Raw genomic sequence first — 16,440 nt, forward strand, 5'->3', positions numbered from 1 at the left:
AGAGCCTATTATTTAAAAAATATTTTGTTAGTTAGGATCATATTTAGATTAGAACCAGTTGTTGCCACATGACAATTTCATATTCTGCAAGTAACCTGGCTACAAAGAATGATCAAAATAAACACCAAAGTCAACAGCACCTCCAAAAGAAGTATGCACCAAAACTCAGTGGTCTGTAACTCTTAAAAAGACAGCAAAAAGCCTGTCGCAGGCAGTCTGAATGAAAAATATCTTCCAGCTGGTAAAAGCATAACAACTATATTGTCAAGATCACTTCCTCCCTATCCCCAAGATGTTACTGTTTTGCAATTCTCCCTGAGAACTATTGCCTTTACATACTACTACAAATTTAAGTCTTTTTGGGGAAAACAACACTGAAAAAACACCAGTTACTTTCATAAATCTCATAAACTGTAAAAACAGTGGTATTGGTCCCCTCCATTATAAATGTGAGAGTGGGACTACAGCATACTCATCTCCAATTTAGAAGTATTATCAGACCTTCATATGGTTGAATGACTTCTGAGAAGGTATAATCAAAAGGTAACTCAGGAAATTTACACTTTTCTAATTAAATGCCAATACAAATTACTGTTCACAGTATTTAGCTATAAATCACATTTTTGTGGAGAAAATGCATTACTCCAAATGAAAACACACCACCACTCTAAAACTGCTGAACCCCTTAATGTTCTAGGTAGTTTCTCTTATCTAATGGTAATGGAATACCAGCAATTGGTATGCACCTAAATACGCACCTAAAAGTAATGAAAATTTGTGACTTAGCATCCTGTTTACACATTCAAAATTTAAACTTCCAGAAACTGTCTCTGCACCACAACATTACAAGAACGCAATAACAGAAATGAACATACTACACTGAAAATTACCAGAGCGTATTTATGATTAACTGGCTGGTGCTTTCTTCCCTTCTTTCCATACCAGAGACGAGACATTTCCCTTCTAAAAATAAAATGAGACTAAAAAAGAAATTAAGGAAAAAAAAAAAAATCATTCAAGGCTGTTTGAAAGCATTCTCTGTACCTGCTGTCAGTTCCAGGCACAAGCAGAGCCCCACGACGGTGACAGGATAGTTTGCTAGACACACACATTTGACTGACATGGCAGGGAACAAATGAACGAGTGTACAGTAGGGGGACGTATTGCAAATGATGACAGTACAGAAGAAGAAAGGTTTCCTGTATTCAAGTGTGGTTGCAGAGCACTAGTTTGTTAAAAAGGCTAAAATATTTAAAGATACAGAAAACTTAATTTTTTTATACAATACTGAAGAATACAAAAAAAATCCCCAAGAACTGCTTGTAATAGTCTGTTACACTACAATTGTTCATAAACAAGTTCTAATGGTAACAAATTTGCACTCAATATTAAAATAATAGTTTGTCTTACTTATGTTGACAACTGTATATAAACCCTGGCAGTTATCTCTTAGAGTACAGAACCAGTTAAAAAAGTGGTCAGTGAAGTTTTTTTAAAAAATATTCTTTTTAAAAAAGGTTTTAAAGCATTCAGGAACTGTTAGCCTCGCAGCATTTTCAGTTTTGCAAGCTACAAGAAGAAAATGAATCCTTTTGTCTATAAGCTAAACCTGCTGTACGGGTTAAATGCTAGTCCCAGCAATAAAGTATTTTTGGAATCATGATTTAATATCTTTTTTTCTTAAGGAAGGATTTTTATTTAAACAGGCATGGGCAACAGTAATACACACAGCAATCCTTTGAGAATTTCCTTGTAGTAGCACTTGGAGGCTTTTTTTTTTTTCCCCTCCCTCCTCCAAAAACACCCAGAGCTCTGAGTCCTGGGTAAAAGTATTAAATAGGCCAGGGCAGTGGCAGGCAGCATCAAAACAACATTAAAACATTGCTCACTTGTGCTGTTGCACCGATCTAAAAGCCAAGATGTCCAAGCAGAGAAAACCAGTACCAAAACTTGTACTTAACTATACTGCAGACTGTGTACTGGAACACCTCACCTTGCATTGGTGTCTAACTTGACATAATTCGGATAGATAAAATGTTTTTCTTCTCAGTAAAACCTTTCTCAGGAGCTGGTAACTCTAAAAACCAATTTGTTCCAACTTATGAGAATTATCAGGGTGAGGAGTAAGAACACTTTTATCACTGGGACATTGAAAGCTGGGATTTAGGAAACTCAAATATACAACAATATGCTAGATACACAGTCAAATGGTGTAAGATTCAAACAACAAACCATATGCCCATTTATTTGATTTTTTTTTTTAAATAATAAGCAAGCTAATACTGAGGTAAAACAAGAACAAAAAAAATGGACAGCCTTCAAACTGTTTCAAATGAGGCTATTACAATCAATATAAAAAATAAAATATGAGCTACAACCTCCCCCCCTCACCCCCCACCCCTCCCAAAGTCTGGCAAATCATGAAGGAATGGAGAGTATGCAGAAAAACTATTTCAAACTATCTCTGGACATGCAACTTCTAAGCCAAAAAGCAAAACCTAGCCACACAACTAACACCCATACAGCTTATTTTAGCAGTGTCGTGTGTCCGTCCCCGTCCCCCCCCCCCCATTTTTCCCCCCCTCAGAAAAAACAAATTCCTCCCTAACACTAGCCAACACACTGTTTCTCCAAAACTGGGGGAGGAAGAAAAGAATCTGGGCCATCACACAATTTTTTATTCTAGAACGTTTTATCTTGAACAATTCAAACAACTTACTTGGATGTTTTTAGCTTCTCTCTAGATAAAACTGGCTCTTCCCACTGCTTCTCAAAAGGATTTAAAAAACTTGCTCAAAAGAAAAGAGCGCAATAAAGTTCTTTGTTAGATTTGACAACTCACTTTTTCACTTACAGTTGCAAAGTTTAACAGGAATAAATGCACTAGTAACTCTCTCTATCAGACCTCCTGCCAGTCTGTTTTGATGTTCAGTCTTCCAGCAGCAGGAACTCCCCCCAGCTGGTAGCTGCCCTGCAGCTGGCAGCATCTGCTGGAGAGGGGAGGGCGGGCAGAAAGCAGGTCAGGAGAGCCTGCCCATCATCATGAAACAGTGCAGTCGTAGAAGTATCATGAAACAGTGCAGCTGTAGAAGTGGCAAAAGCTTTCTCTTGTGACTGACCTCCACCCCAGCCCTTCAACAGTCGCTTTTCCGAATTGGTGGAAGAGGTATTTCTATTAGCCACAGAAAGAAGCCCACACAAGAAGCTTGACCCCAGGAGCATCCCTTAAAAATAAACAAACTGCCCTTTTATTCTTTTGTGCATTTGTGGGTTATACTACTGATCTGTTAATTTGAATTAGAACCTCCTATCTTGTTGCTAATTAATATATGCCTTGCCATAAAAGTTCTTAATTAAAGAGATTCCAGAGAGGAGTACTGGCTCAGACTTGACATACTTGCAGAACAGCAGCAAACACTTAAGAACATCCACCTATTTGCTACCTAGACAACAGAGGAAGACAGAATGAATCTAATTGCAGTGAATGATAATCTTGTTATTGTCATTGTTGGTTTGTAACCAAGCTATATCTCTACACAATCAACGTTCAAGACAGAAAGCATAGTCCTTTCAGTAATTGTTATTCACGATGTTGTTCTTTCTAATAAACAAATCTGTCTTAAAAATAGTAAAGTAGCAGCAGAGAAAAAGGAGAGTGCCAACAAATACAGGTGCAACTTATGAAATATCTTATTTCCACTCCAAATCAATTATCTAGTTTACACCTTTTGCCATACCAGATTTAAAGTTATCAGCTGACAAGATCTCATAATCCTGAAACAGGATAGTAAGTACAATAACTCTCTCAACTGGAGTTGGAAGACTGGATACTGGGTGTGAAAGAACATCTTTGCAGTTTGATTAGATGACATTATTCTGTTTCACCTAGTAGCTAACACAACTTCCTGATACCACAGTGATAGAAAAGTTGTGATGTTGAATTCTACAATCCCTATATTTAATATGCATGCTTTTTGAGCGATGTTACATTAGCAAAAAGTAATTTATTTCGCCTGCTCCTTCCCTCTTAAGGGAGGGAGGTTAGCCCAGAGAGATGAGGGAGGGGCATAATTACTCAGAGTATTTAGAACTTGCTGTTGATTCCACAGAAGCAGCTGTATAGGTGACCAGGTTTTGTGATGAAAAGTTGCAAGTGTGGTGCACTGAAGGTAAGCATCCCCAAGCATCTCCTGAGAAGATTATATATGAGGCATATATATAAAGTAAGATTATTCTCAGAATTTAATACTCCAATTTCAGAAGCAGCCCTGAAAATTGAGAAACACATAAATCACAGGAACCAGACTGTGTAAGTCGAGTGCCCCAGTACAATTCATAAGTCATTTGCATTTTGACTGACAAGAAGAAAGCCTTGGTATTGGCTTGCCTGGGAACAAACAAATCAATAAGCAATGACATTAGTTTCACTTTCAATAGTCCATCTACCTGTTAGAATATATTTTTAAAGAGATGAGATTGCTATTTAATTACACCTAACAGGCATGTTTCACAGATTATAACAAAACCTCCCATCACCAGAGCCCAAAAGAAAAAAACCTGAAAGCTGCCTCAAGTAGTGTTTAAAATAGCATAGTTTCAATACACATTAGTATAATATGACAGAAAACAACTCTAGAATTATAAACTCTATAGTGTTAGTTATAGTGTTACAATATTTACAAATTTAGAATAGCATTTTACAGCTCTGATAAGAGATGTACATCCTGTATGTTTAATCCTTGTATTACAGTCTTAGGACGTAAATTGCCAAGAACTTCAAAATTAGGAAGACACCTAATTTAGATGCTCAAGCCACCTAAATTGTCATCTTTGAAAGAAATCCCACAAGGTGAAACAAAGGCAGTTTCATATTTTGATGACATAAGGCATACAAAAGTCAGCTGAATTAAGGTCTGGTTTATCTTTAATAAGAGGCAGACAAGTTCTATTTGGTACAAAAAAGCCTTTCAGATGACTAAGAAAAGAGTGCCAAGTTCAGGAGTAATGAAGTTAGAATGCAGTTAAAAAAATAAAATAAAATAAAAAAATCAGGTACTGGCTCCTATGCAAAACTACTACTTTGTCTTCTAGAACAACTGGATCTTTGTAAAAGTTGTTGCAGGTGACACTAACATGGGATTACAGCTAACTGAGGTCTGATCCCTTCCCCCTTTACCGCTACAAGAAACACACTAAACAGTACAAAAGCCACCTCCTGTGGTATCCATTACAACAGGGACTGGCACAACTTCTTAGTTGGCTGATAACGTTTCCATAAGAAAGGAAGTCTAATTTGAGAAGTCATCCTTTGTTTCCTTTCAACAGCTTAGGGGAAGGGGGGGGAGGAAATCAGCATTTTTCCATCCACAAAATTTTCCTCAGGATTTTCAAAAGGTACACTGAAAGCTATTAAGAGTCTCAAAAGCACAAGCTTTTTAGTTGAATGATTCTGCTTCAACTCTTAGCAGAAGGACTGCCCCAGTTCTCTCTACTGATACATGAAGTAACCATCAATTACAATTCCACGCTCATGATTTCAACTACAGGACAGCTCCAAGTAATGAAAACATCCTGATTTTCACTTACAAGTTATAAATAGATTCCAAATAGATTAAGCAGAAAAAAAATAGAGCAAAGCAAGAAATCTCTCATGCATGAAGTTGAGAGAGTGTACAATATTTGCTCAAGTTAATTGCAAAAGCAAGAATGAAAGTTACCAGTCTCTACAAAGGGCATTGCATTATGATAATGGGCATCAGAGTCTCTCTCTTCAATCATAAAAATTAAACTAACAAACATTTCTAAGTATTGCACATGACTGCTGAAATTCAAGATACTCTCATCCTCCAGTACAAGAGCAAAGCCTACTAAGCATCCTTGTTAATGCACAGCAACACAAGCATAGTGATACATCCAATTTCTTAACAGACTATGCATGATGTAAAAAACAATGATCTAGCTTGTATACCCAATATACTATCATAAAGAGACAACCTTTCAAGAAACATACTGAAAAAATATTCTTATTTTGAGGACTGTTAATGTGATGCATCTTTACACATTGTGTGCAGTGTTTCATTCAAGAAGCCTACAACTTCTAGACTTCCTCCTCTTTCTGCTGATCCAGTATTATCCAGCTTGTTATACAGCATTATGATCATACCACATTTTAAAATGTAAGACATAACAAGCAGCTGTTTCACTAACATCCGAACACTGAAGTGTAGAGTAGGGAATGGAAGCAAATTTATAGAAACAACATGATTAAGAATACAAAAACTTAAGACAGCAGTGCATACTGAAACTGAAATGCCCATTTTAATATAGAAATGTTGTAGGTTACAGTCCAGATCCAATAGAGAACTTAAGCACCTACATCCCACACTCCAACCTTGAAAAACCTTCTTCAGATGCTACCTGACCAGGAGACATACTCACTGTTTGTGACCTTCATGTTTCTACAAATACACAGAAATAGAATTTCTAGACATCCCAGAAGTTACAGTTTTGTTGATGTTGAAGTGTTGAGTGTCTAACTCAAATACCATTTCAGGAAGGCAGAACTTCATTTGCAACTAATAGCTTGATCTAGTAAACATTTTTAAACCATGTCTAGAGTTCCAACTGCAATTCAGTTTGACAAGTGAGTTATTACAGAGTATTGCTTTCCAGAAGTATTGTATCTATATTTTCTACAGAAATTTAATATCCAAAACGAAAAGGTAATGATTATGAAATGCAAGTCCAGAACATGACCCAGTGAATATGGGAAAAATAATTTGCAAATATCTACCAACTCATGCTTTGTTTTGGAAGTCAACTTCTAGACAGCTTTAAATCAAACTGATTTTCTGTATTTTCCAAACAATTGACAAGCTAATGGAAACAATAAAACAGATGAGCTTCCAACTACTTTAAGAACAGCTTGCAGGTCCCAAGACAAGAAATTTCCTGTTTTCAAATATCTTGTGGATGAATATTTAGATTTATGTGGACCTGAAGTATGACTCAACGCTGAATAATAGCAATAAATAAGATCAAATGACAGGGGGAAGTGTGGGAGGGGGGAAGAATCAACACTTTAAATAATTAAGAATTATTCTAGTACAGAGCAATTCTTCTGTTTCCTTAACAGATTTCAGGTTTAAAAAGGAACTGATGTCCTTAACTGATTTCTTCACAAGTGCCCAAGATGAAATTTAAAGCCTCTGAAACATTTAGCTGTGGCCACAGTCCATAATTTTTTTTTTTTTTTTTTGCATCAATGCTCTGTCTGATGACCAGAGATCTGATCCATCAGCATAAATCCTGTATTTCCAATATTGCATGAAGAGAAAGACACTTAATAGCTGTAGTACCTTACATAGACATTGTTTTGATTGTTCTAGATTCAAATCCAGAATCTAAAACTAGATTAGCAGTCTATGTCAATAAGTCATTATCACATACAGAAATAAAAAATGCATTTATACACATACGGTCAATATAACGGTGCATCCCAGTTTTCCAGCTCCCTATCAAAAAATGAACTACTTAAAGACTACAACAGACTAAGTCCCTTTATTGTTCAAGGAATGTCATTAACTTTGAGAATTAGCTTCACAGACCGACAGATGAAGCATTAAATAAGCACATTAAGGTATTCTGATCTCTACAATTTCTTTTCCTTCTCCCCCTCCTCCCCCAAGAGACCAACTAGTCCTTTAGTTAGATACCAATAGAAGGTGCAAAAGTTTTATGATAAAACTCACATGGGAAAGCACAAACTGTGTCATTTCTCCTTTATGCACTGATGTTTCTTACACAAGTAGTAATTTCCATTGTTTCCCCTCTAATGCCCTCCTCCCTGTGCTAAGTTGTTAGAGCACAGCAATTTCCTTTGTATCTAGCATTATTAAAACTGTAAAAACCTTGCTTGGAAAATTAGTTTCAGTTGTCCTTCCTCCCCAGATATGATAAACTGATTCCCTAAAGATTTAAACAGATTATTTACATGTGCATGCCAACTTCCGTAGAAAAATATTTGAGCTTACCAGCACACTTCAAGAGCACACAAGTTCAGTGTGTGGAACTTCAAGTTTCCACTTTCAAGTGGAAAGTTGGTTTACCTCATTTAACTCTATACTAGATCCCTGAATACGGTTAATGACATTTTACATGAGTACTTTTTTTCCCCATGTCTTTTTCCTCCAATGGTAAATTTCAAAATGCCACCTGCCACTTCATATAGCAACAGTGGTGGAAACAAGCCCATCAAGTTTTACAATCCATTTTAGGAAAACAATAGTAGAATAACTGGATAATTGGAATTTCAGGGATTGATGAATCACAGATATCACTTCCCACCCCATCTCCTTTTTTTTCTTAAGGGTGCAGATTTTTTTCCTGAATTAGAAAAGTTAAAGAGTCTGCAAGAAAGGCTATAGAAAATAATGCAACTGGGCAGCACTTCTTATAAATTTTCTTCAAGTTGTTCTATGACTAACTATGGTTCACAATTTGTGCTCTGATCTGTTGGGGATTTTTTTGTTTCTGTTTTTTTTAAATATACCATGTGTATGCAATGGAATAATATCTATCCTTTACAGGGAATGTGAACAACACTTCCTTTAGAAAAGCAATCTTTTATGCAGCCATAAGAAACTTCCAGCAGTTATTTTATAGAAATAGGAAATAGTTGTGTTACTTGAAAACTCGTGTCTCAACCAGGATTTGGAGACTGTAGGAGAATTCAAGCAGTTTTTCCTTTTCACTCATCTTAAACTTCTTCAAGCATAAGACCAATCCTACTAGCACTGCTTGAGGACCCACCCCTACTTTCAAATACTGTGGTACCATGCCTTTACTAACACCAGGTGACAACTCCGTAATGCTTTCAATCTGTGGTACTAATTGGCACCAAAATGATATTAATGCATCAGCAGCTATCTAACAGCAAGCACCTTAACACTACGTCATTAATTTCTATACATATTACTATATACACAACTTGAACTTAAAAAGGAAACAAAATTAGACCGTAAGTACCAATGGAAGTTGTTTCCAAGGCACTGCACAACAGAAACGGTAAGCTTGCTGTCAAATCATGCCATGCTTAGATGCAAGTACAGAATATGCTTTGGAGAAAGCATTTGTTTATTAACACATAGGTTTCTAAACAGTATTAATTATTTGTGCTAACAGATTAAGAAAGCCATTAGCACTTGAACTTATACACACTAAGTAAAAAAAGAATACCATGATAAATATACCTCTATACCCCAAAGGCTCAGTACAGATGGTAAAAAAACCACAAAAAACAAACCACACAGAACCCAAACAGCCTCTTCCTTGGTGTATGTCCACTCACTTAAGTACAAGAAAGTAGAAGAGATATTTGAGGAAAATGGATGGGATAACACCACCAAAAAACCTAACAGCACAGTTTCATTTCTTACATTATATATAAAATAAAATTCTTGTCTATTCATTTCTAGCGGACACCAGAGACCAGTCTTTAGCATGAACTGATCTCAAGTGAAAAAGTAACCTGTTTAGAGAGCTCTGCCAACGGGACAGGCAGAGGCCTCTCACGAAGGCAGATACTGAGGAACAACATCAGCAACAGGAGCTATGAGGTACCCCACACAGAGTTTGTTTTAAACTCCAAGTAACTGATGACTATTAATTAGTCACCTTTACTGATGGTAAATGTTAGATAGTAGTAGGCTCATGGTTATTTCTAATAAGCCAGTTATCTATTAAGTGTGAAGCATATAATACAAAAAAAAGTCAGCTAAGGGATTCCCTGCTTTTTATTTTTTTGGGGACACTTCATACAGTGCAGCATTTAATCAAACTAGTGTTTAATATGACGGCAGGAGACTTGATCTCTTTGCCACTAGATCAGTTGAGGTTACATCTACTGGACTACTTCAGGGAAAAGGCTGGTAGGAAATAGACTACTCTGCATACAGGTAGAAGAAGAAATCATAAGCAGATGAAAAATTGGAGTAAGTTCAGAATAAGAGTTCAGTCCTATTCACTGATCCATTTAATAAACTTATAAACCAACACCTACTACCTGTTTTATATATTACTGATCTTTGCTTTTGCTTGTTCCTTCTTCCCATAATTACTTTTCCACTAAAAAAAGCACAGTACTTCCTTGAAGTCTCTTGATAAAAAGCTGCAGCTGAATGTATTAACATAGGACTATCAAAGAAGCAAAAGCTGTCTCAGAGCACCACACCTGTGTTACCCATTAATCCTCTTCCTTGTTTCTCCAGTTTCAAGATATTGTACAACTATAGCAGAGAGAACGCTTTTCCAAAAAGAAAGCTACTCCACTAGCTTCCTCTTTCAGTAGATCAACAGTACTTGGTGATGTATTTGTACATCAAGATTTTGCTTTCCATTTCCCTTCCACCCTGAATTTTCACATCATTGTGTTCTGAAGAAGGCAGCCTATTTTTCATCCCAATACCCACAAAAAGGTTTCAATGATACAGTTCACCTGCTATCTTAGATTACATTTGGATTGAGAGCTGACAGAGAAAAAGCTTGTTGGGTTAAAGAAATGAAGTATATTGATTGAAAATAATAACTGAAATTCAATGGGAATAATGGGTATGACAACAACAGCTACAATTCCCTGTACGTACTGATACTTTCTAGCACATATGTTAAAAGCCACTAAAATGCAGTTGTATGTAATGACAGGTTGAACCATCTGGTACTGTCAAACATTTCTGATTAAAAAGTTAGTTTTTAACAGCTTTCAGATTTGTGCTAGAAGTCAGTCATAAGAAGTCACATTACTCAAGTTAAAATGCACAGAAGACCACATTAGCATATTTCTTGTACTTGCATAACATCTTTTTTAAAAAAGTTATCCTTCTCACTAATCACAGTAACTTCTAAATCCAGAAAACTATTATTTGATAATCTTAAGAGAATCAAACTTGACATAATTTTCATATAACATATGGAAATAACAATATTTTTGAAATATGTCTTCTACAATTGTTTCCACAGGAGACCTAAATAAAGGCTTAAGGCATGACCTCATTCTGTAGTAAATAACTTACAGATTTTCATACACATAGGAAAAGGACAACCTCTACTATCTTCAGAAATAACTCCTAAAAAGTTACAACATTTAATCCTGAAGAAAAATGTGGACTATTTTCTGTGGAAATTATTCTGTAATTATATTAAGGTGCAAAGTTACTGAAGAGCATGTTAAGAGAGACGTACTGTACCTTAAACCATAATATTGATCACTTGCCACTGATCTCCATGTTCCTAAAGGCCAAGTTTTAAAACATCAAATACTTATAAAGGCTTTGAGCAAGAGTCAACACCAAAATACACTGCTAGTAAAAATACTCCAGCAATATATATGCTGAAAATATGAAGATTCAAAAGACCTGCTTCTATGATACTAATTTCAATGTCTCAAAGCAAACATGCTCCATGCAAAATCACTGAGCTGCAGAGATAGTGTTTTGTAACCACAGCCTAATACTTCAGCTAAGTGAGAAGTCTGAAGTCAGAGTTCTACTATGATTCTAAGTTTTGGAGCTAAGAAGAAAACTATTACCCACGGTTAGACTATTGCAGTTTTAAAAAAAATTCTTTTACAGTCTACGTAAAACAAAAGTATAGACTTCCTTAATTTCAACATGCGCCATTGCGGGGCAGGGCAAGGGAGAAGGAAGGCGGGGGGGGGGGGAAATCAGTCTTACAATCAGAGATTGCAATTGCTGTCCTGAGACTCAAGTTAAACAGTACTGATGGGATACTTCCACAATATATATGACAAGAATCATCAAACTTTTGACTAACACTTGAATGCACAAGACTACAAGGGCTTTAACTGTATGTACACTACAAAACAAAACCATGTAGACATGTAAAGATGTGTCCATAGAAACACAGTGGACACAGATTCACATGGGAGAAATGTGTTTGTTATAAAAAAAATAGATAGTTCCAGTTACAGTATATTACTAAAACCCATGCAACAGCACCTTAATGTATGAAGAAGTTATAACTGAGAAGTTAATTACTGGATTATTGGAAAAAACATGTCATTAATAGATTAATTATCCTTTTTTGTTGTCTCATCCAAGTTTTGAGACTTACCAATAAGTATTCAACATGCTAGATTCAGGAATAATAAATATCAGAAAACTGTCAGTTTGACTGAAAACTAAGTCTGCCTCACTGAAATTGCAACTTCTTTCCTCTACTTGCATTCCTTTCAACTCTGAGTTTTAAGTTACAATTTGCTCCATACAAAAATGACTTGTAATTGTGAGATGTTGCCCCGAACTGATGTTAGAGCAAAGCATTAGGATGGCATAAATTAAACAGTTATGATCATAGTAAGCAGACTAATAAAGCACATTGCTTTGTTTTTCTTATTGGAACATATTTAACACTATTTTAACTATATTCCTATGAAAGTATTTAAAAAAAAAAAATCTTTGACACTGTTCTTCCTTACCTCCCACTCTTTAGCAGCATCTTCAGTAGTAGATTCTTCACTATTTGCAGGCTCTTCCTTCTGTTTTATCACTATAAATCCAGGTTCCCGAAGAGACTCCCCAGTATCTTCTGCATATATCTCTGGACTCCACTGGATAAAGAAGACATACAAGTGATCTGTCCTAGAGAAGTCAAGTAATGATACAGAAAAGAAAAATAAGGTAAGTCTGTGATCTTTCGGGTCATGTCTAATAATTATGAAGTATTTAGGGTTGAAATGAAAATACTTACTATTTCATGTTTTACTAGATATTAGAGACACATTTGAAAAAAGCTAGTTAGTATTTTTTTTCTTTTTAATTATATAAAACTGACACTGGAGGAAAAACAGGAAACAAGTTGGCAATTGACTAGCTGTGTTTTCATATAAGTACAGTCCTTCAACCACTTCTGTCCCATTGGAAACCTCTGTTAACAATTGAAATAAAAAATCTTAGTGTTTTATTTTGGAAGTTATTTTATTTAAAAAGATTTCCAATTTTGTTTATGTTTTTATGTAATTTGAAAGTGTCTGCATGTCTGTTTTCCCCACCGCTGAAGAAGAGCTGAACACTCCCAAGACATGTAACCAAAACTATACAGACTGTGAGAATTACTACAGATATGAAGAAGTAAGACTGAAAGTGTGCATATATATAGCTAGATCAAAACCTACAGACTACTCTAACTGTAGTACTGCAGTAAGTAACAAGATTCAAAGTTACTTCCTTGTAAGTTATCTGCCACAAATGGCATAGTTCTCCCGTTTGGAAAAACAAAATGCCCAAGTTCCCAGAAGAAAGTTATTTACAACCCTAACAGACGTCAGTCTATACTGTTTAAGCATTTCCTGTAGGTGCACAGGTGGAGCATTTAGAAAAAGGACATGCAATGAATCCACTAGTACCTCTTCATCATGGAAGAGACAGCTTCAGAGCTAGAGCTTTATGGCTCTGGTTAACAAGGAGTTTGAATATTCCTTATGTCCCTCTTCAGAGATATTTGCTACAGTGAATCCGCATACTGGATTAGCATGAAGAACAATATCTGGATTCCCCGCCCCCCCTTACTAAAACCCTGCAAAACTGAATACTGGAAGAACAGCAAGAAATACAGAGCAGCAAAGTCTCTCAAAACTGCAGCTATAATTTTCATGTGTGTCTATGTCTAAAAAGATGCAGCACACAGGTACGTAATAATAGTCTCTGAACAGGGCCAGTTATTCAAAGTCACCCTTGCTAAAACTAAGGTTCCTGGATAACATTGATGAAAGGCAAAAAAAAAGACAAATCTTTCCCTGACAGTAAGAAAGAACAAAACATTTCAGATGCATAAGGCTAGATAAATTCTATGACAAGTCAGAACAAGAAGCTGCAGACTCCTCATGCATGGAACGTGGTATCAATTTTAAGTCTTACAAGTATGAAAATTAAAAAAAAAAATCCTGATTTTACCTTCAAGAACTTGAAATTGTGTATAATCATAGCAGTTAAAGTAAATAAAACTTGATGTTTAAAGAACTCCAAGACACTCCTTCCCAGACTGGCTCATTTGAGATTAAGAACACTGAAATAATGCAGGTTTGTCAGATATCTACTTTTTTCTCTTTCTTACCACTAAGTGACAAAGACAACTGGGTTGACGCTAAGTATTTTGACCAATACAGAGTAGCACTCAGCAAGGTTAACACTGAATTAAGAAAACAAACCCCCCACTACCACCACATGTGACTTTTTGTGTACAAAAACACAGGACACATTGGATAGATAAAGAATACATTACTAATTCCCCATGCAGTTAGAGAGAGAAACCCTTCATAGGTGGAGCAATTTCCAAGCAGATCAGATACAGAGTGTAAACTAAGAACTTAAGAACTATTTATTCTGAAATAGGTGATAAATTCTGCTTTATGCTGAAGATAAATACTTGCTCTGATACATTAGAAAATGAACCAAAGAGACAGTAATAATTTTAATCAGCTGACCTAGACATCATTGTCCTATATGAAACATTTATCTGTTTTCAAATGGAATATGATACAAATAGAACAAGAAAATTTGAGTTGAATGTAACCACAAGAGGTCACCTGGCCCAGACAGGATTAGCCATACCGGAATCAGCGTGACAGACATTTGTCTCAAGAAATTGCGTAATCTCCACCACTTAGGCGTCGCAGGGGTGATGTTTAAAAGCAGGTTAGTGATGTGCTAGCATAGACTCAATTCTCCCTGTTGGAAAACTCAAATATCTTGATGTAATTTCAGCCCATTACACATCTCCATTCACAGTGGACACAAAAAAAAAAAAATACTACCTGCCTTGTTGCAGCTTTTTAAGTATGAAATGATTTTATGTTTGTAATCCACCTTTTCTCCTTTAGATTAAAGAACCCCACTTACTTCTAATTTTCTTTATATGTTACACTTTCTAGGCATTAATTAGTCTTGCTGCTTTCCTCTGGACTGTCTCCAATTGATCCATATCTGTCCTCAACTGCAGTGCCCCAACTGGACATTCTATGCCATTCAGCTCAAAAGAAAAGATGGAAAAGTGACTTGATCATTGTGTGTAGGTATTTATACAAGATGATAGCTGATAGTTTTTTGTTGTTGTTTCTTTTTTTTTTTTTTTTTTTACACCCCCCTCTTCTGACAAGGATATAATAATCTCCAATACCCCCAAAAATCACATTCAACTTGAAAATAAGTCACAGTTTCCTAGCAGTAAATATCATTTAAGAATCCAAGAGTGGGGTTTACCAGTGAGTGAGCATGAACACCTCATGTCTTTGAATCACTGCAACAAATTTAGATATTTTTCCAGTAGATATGTTTAAGTTGCTTCCTGGAAAAGTTTTATGTTCCATATACAAAGATAAGACAAATGAAGCCCAGCTAGCTCTTCTGAACTCAGAGCTTTAAGAAGTAGAGAGAATTTTTAGAAATTTTCCAAATAATGGGAAGCACAGATAATGACAATAAAAACTTTGTTGCAGAACTCACTTCCTTCACCAGACACCACTTACTTGAATCTTTCTTTCATTATTCCCTTGCTACAAACACAAGCCTAAATAATACCATGAGAAACTACTGGCTGAACCTGCAAGTAACTCAAGCAAATTAGTAAAACTTCAGTATGGTAATAAGGTATTCCAGTGCTAAGTACAAGCCAATCATCAATATCCTCAGTTGCTTCACAGACACAGTCAGTGAAAAATTTTGCATGGTGCAGAAAAAAAATACAGCTCAGAGACCTATTGGAAAGTGTTGATTTTTTACAGTCTACCTCCTTACCTTTCTTGTGGAACAGCAAACCAGTACTCATGTTTCTTATCCCTCTGTGCATACTGTTGCATTGATGCACTTGCTTGCGAAACAAATGTTTTTCTCATGGGTTTTCCAACCCTGAGACACAGAAACTTGTGAGATCGATGTCGTCTTTTTTCTTTTGTAAGAGAAGAACCTATTAGTAAAGAAAAAGTAAGCTATCCACAATGTACAGAAGAGCTCAACAAAATTATTAGCCAATTTTATATTAGGCAATACAGGTATATAGGACGTATATATACATAAGTAATAGGAGATGAGGTAACATAGGTAGTCATAATTACCTGTCCTTTTTTTGTTATGTAAATTGCATCAGCAGAATTAACCTCAGAGTGCAACACATTTGAATAATTCTAACATTCATTTCTGCTTCCAACCTCAGATCACACTATGACAGTCTTTAATCCATGCTTGAAAGTATTTCAGAAGGTATTCTCAATGCATATCCCTCAACATTGAATCAGACATCCCTCCCACTGTTAAAAAGATATTCCATATACATGCAAAAGATACAGCATTAAATAAGTACTTAGGCCCGATTCACATATATCAAAGCTGTTCATTAGTTACTTTTAATTTAAAAAGAGAAAAGTTCTGGCAC

The 16,440-nt window shown here is 35.8% G+C and overlaps 1 protein-coding gene across 4 annotated transcripts in view; it reads right to left on the reverse strand.

The window, feature by feature from the left end:
- OXR1 (oxidation resistance 1) overlaps positions 1–16,440 on the reverse strand; it is a 259,710-nt gene that overhangs the window by 23,261 nt on the left and 220,009 nt on the right. For 2 of the 4 annotated variants that reach the window (XM_050915908.1, XM_050915909.1), the window contains 2 exons: positions 15,807–15,975; positions 12,494–12,656 (listed from right to left, as the gene is read on the reverse strand). In XM_050915908.1, the coding sequence (XP_050771865.1) occupies positions 12,494–12,656; positions 15,807–15,975 (332 nt within the window). Of the gene's footprint in view, positions 1–890; positions 957–12,493; positions 12,657–15,806; positions 15,976–16,440 lie in introns of those variants that run through there. The other 2 variants (XM_050915911.1, XM_050915910.1) reach the window with 1 other exon arrangement.

Source organism: Gymnogyps californianus, chromosome 2, assembly GCF_018139145.2.
Source record: "Gymnogyps californianus isolate 813 chromosome 2, ASM1813914v2, whole genome shotgun sequence".
Taxonomy (NCBI): domain Eukaryota; kingdom Metazoa; phylum Chordata; class Aves; order Accipitriformes; family Cathartidae; genus Gymnogyps; species Gymnogyps californianus.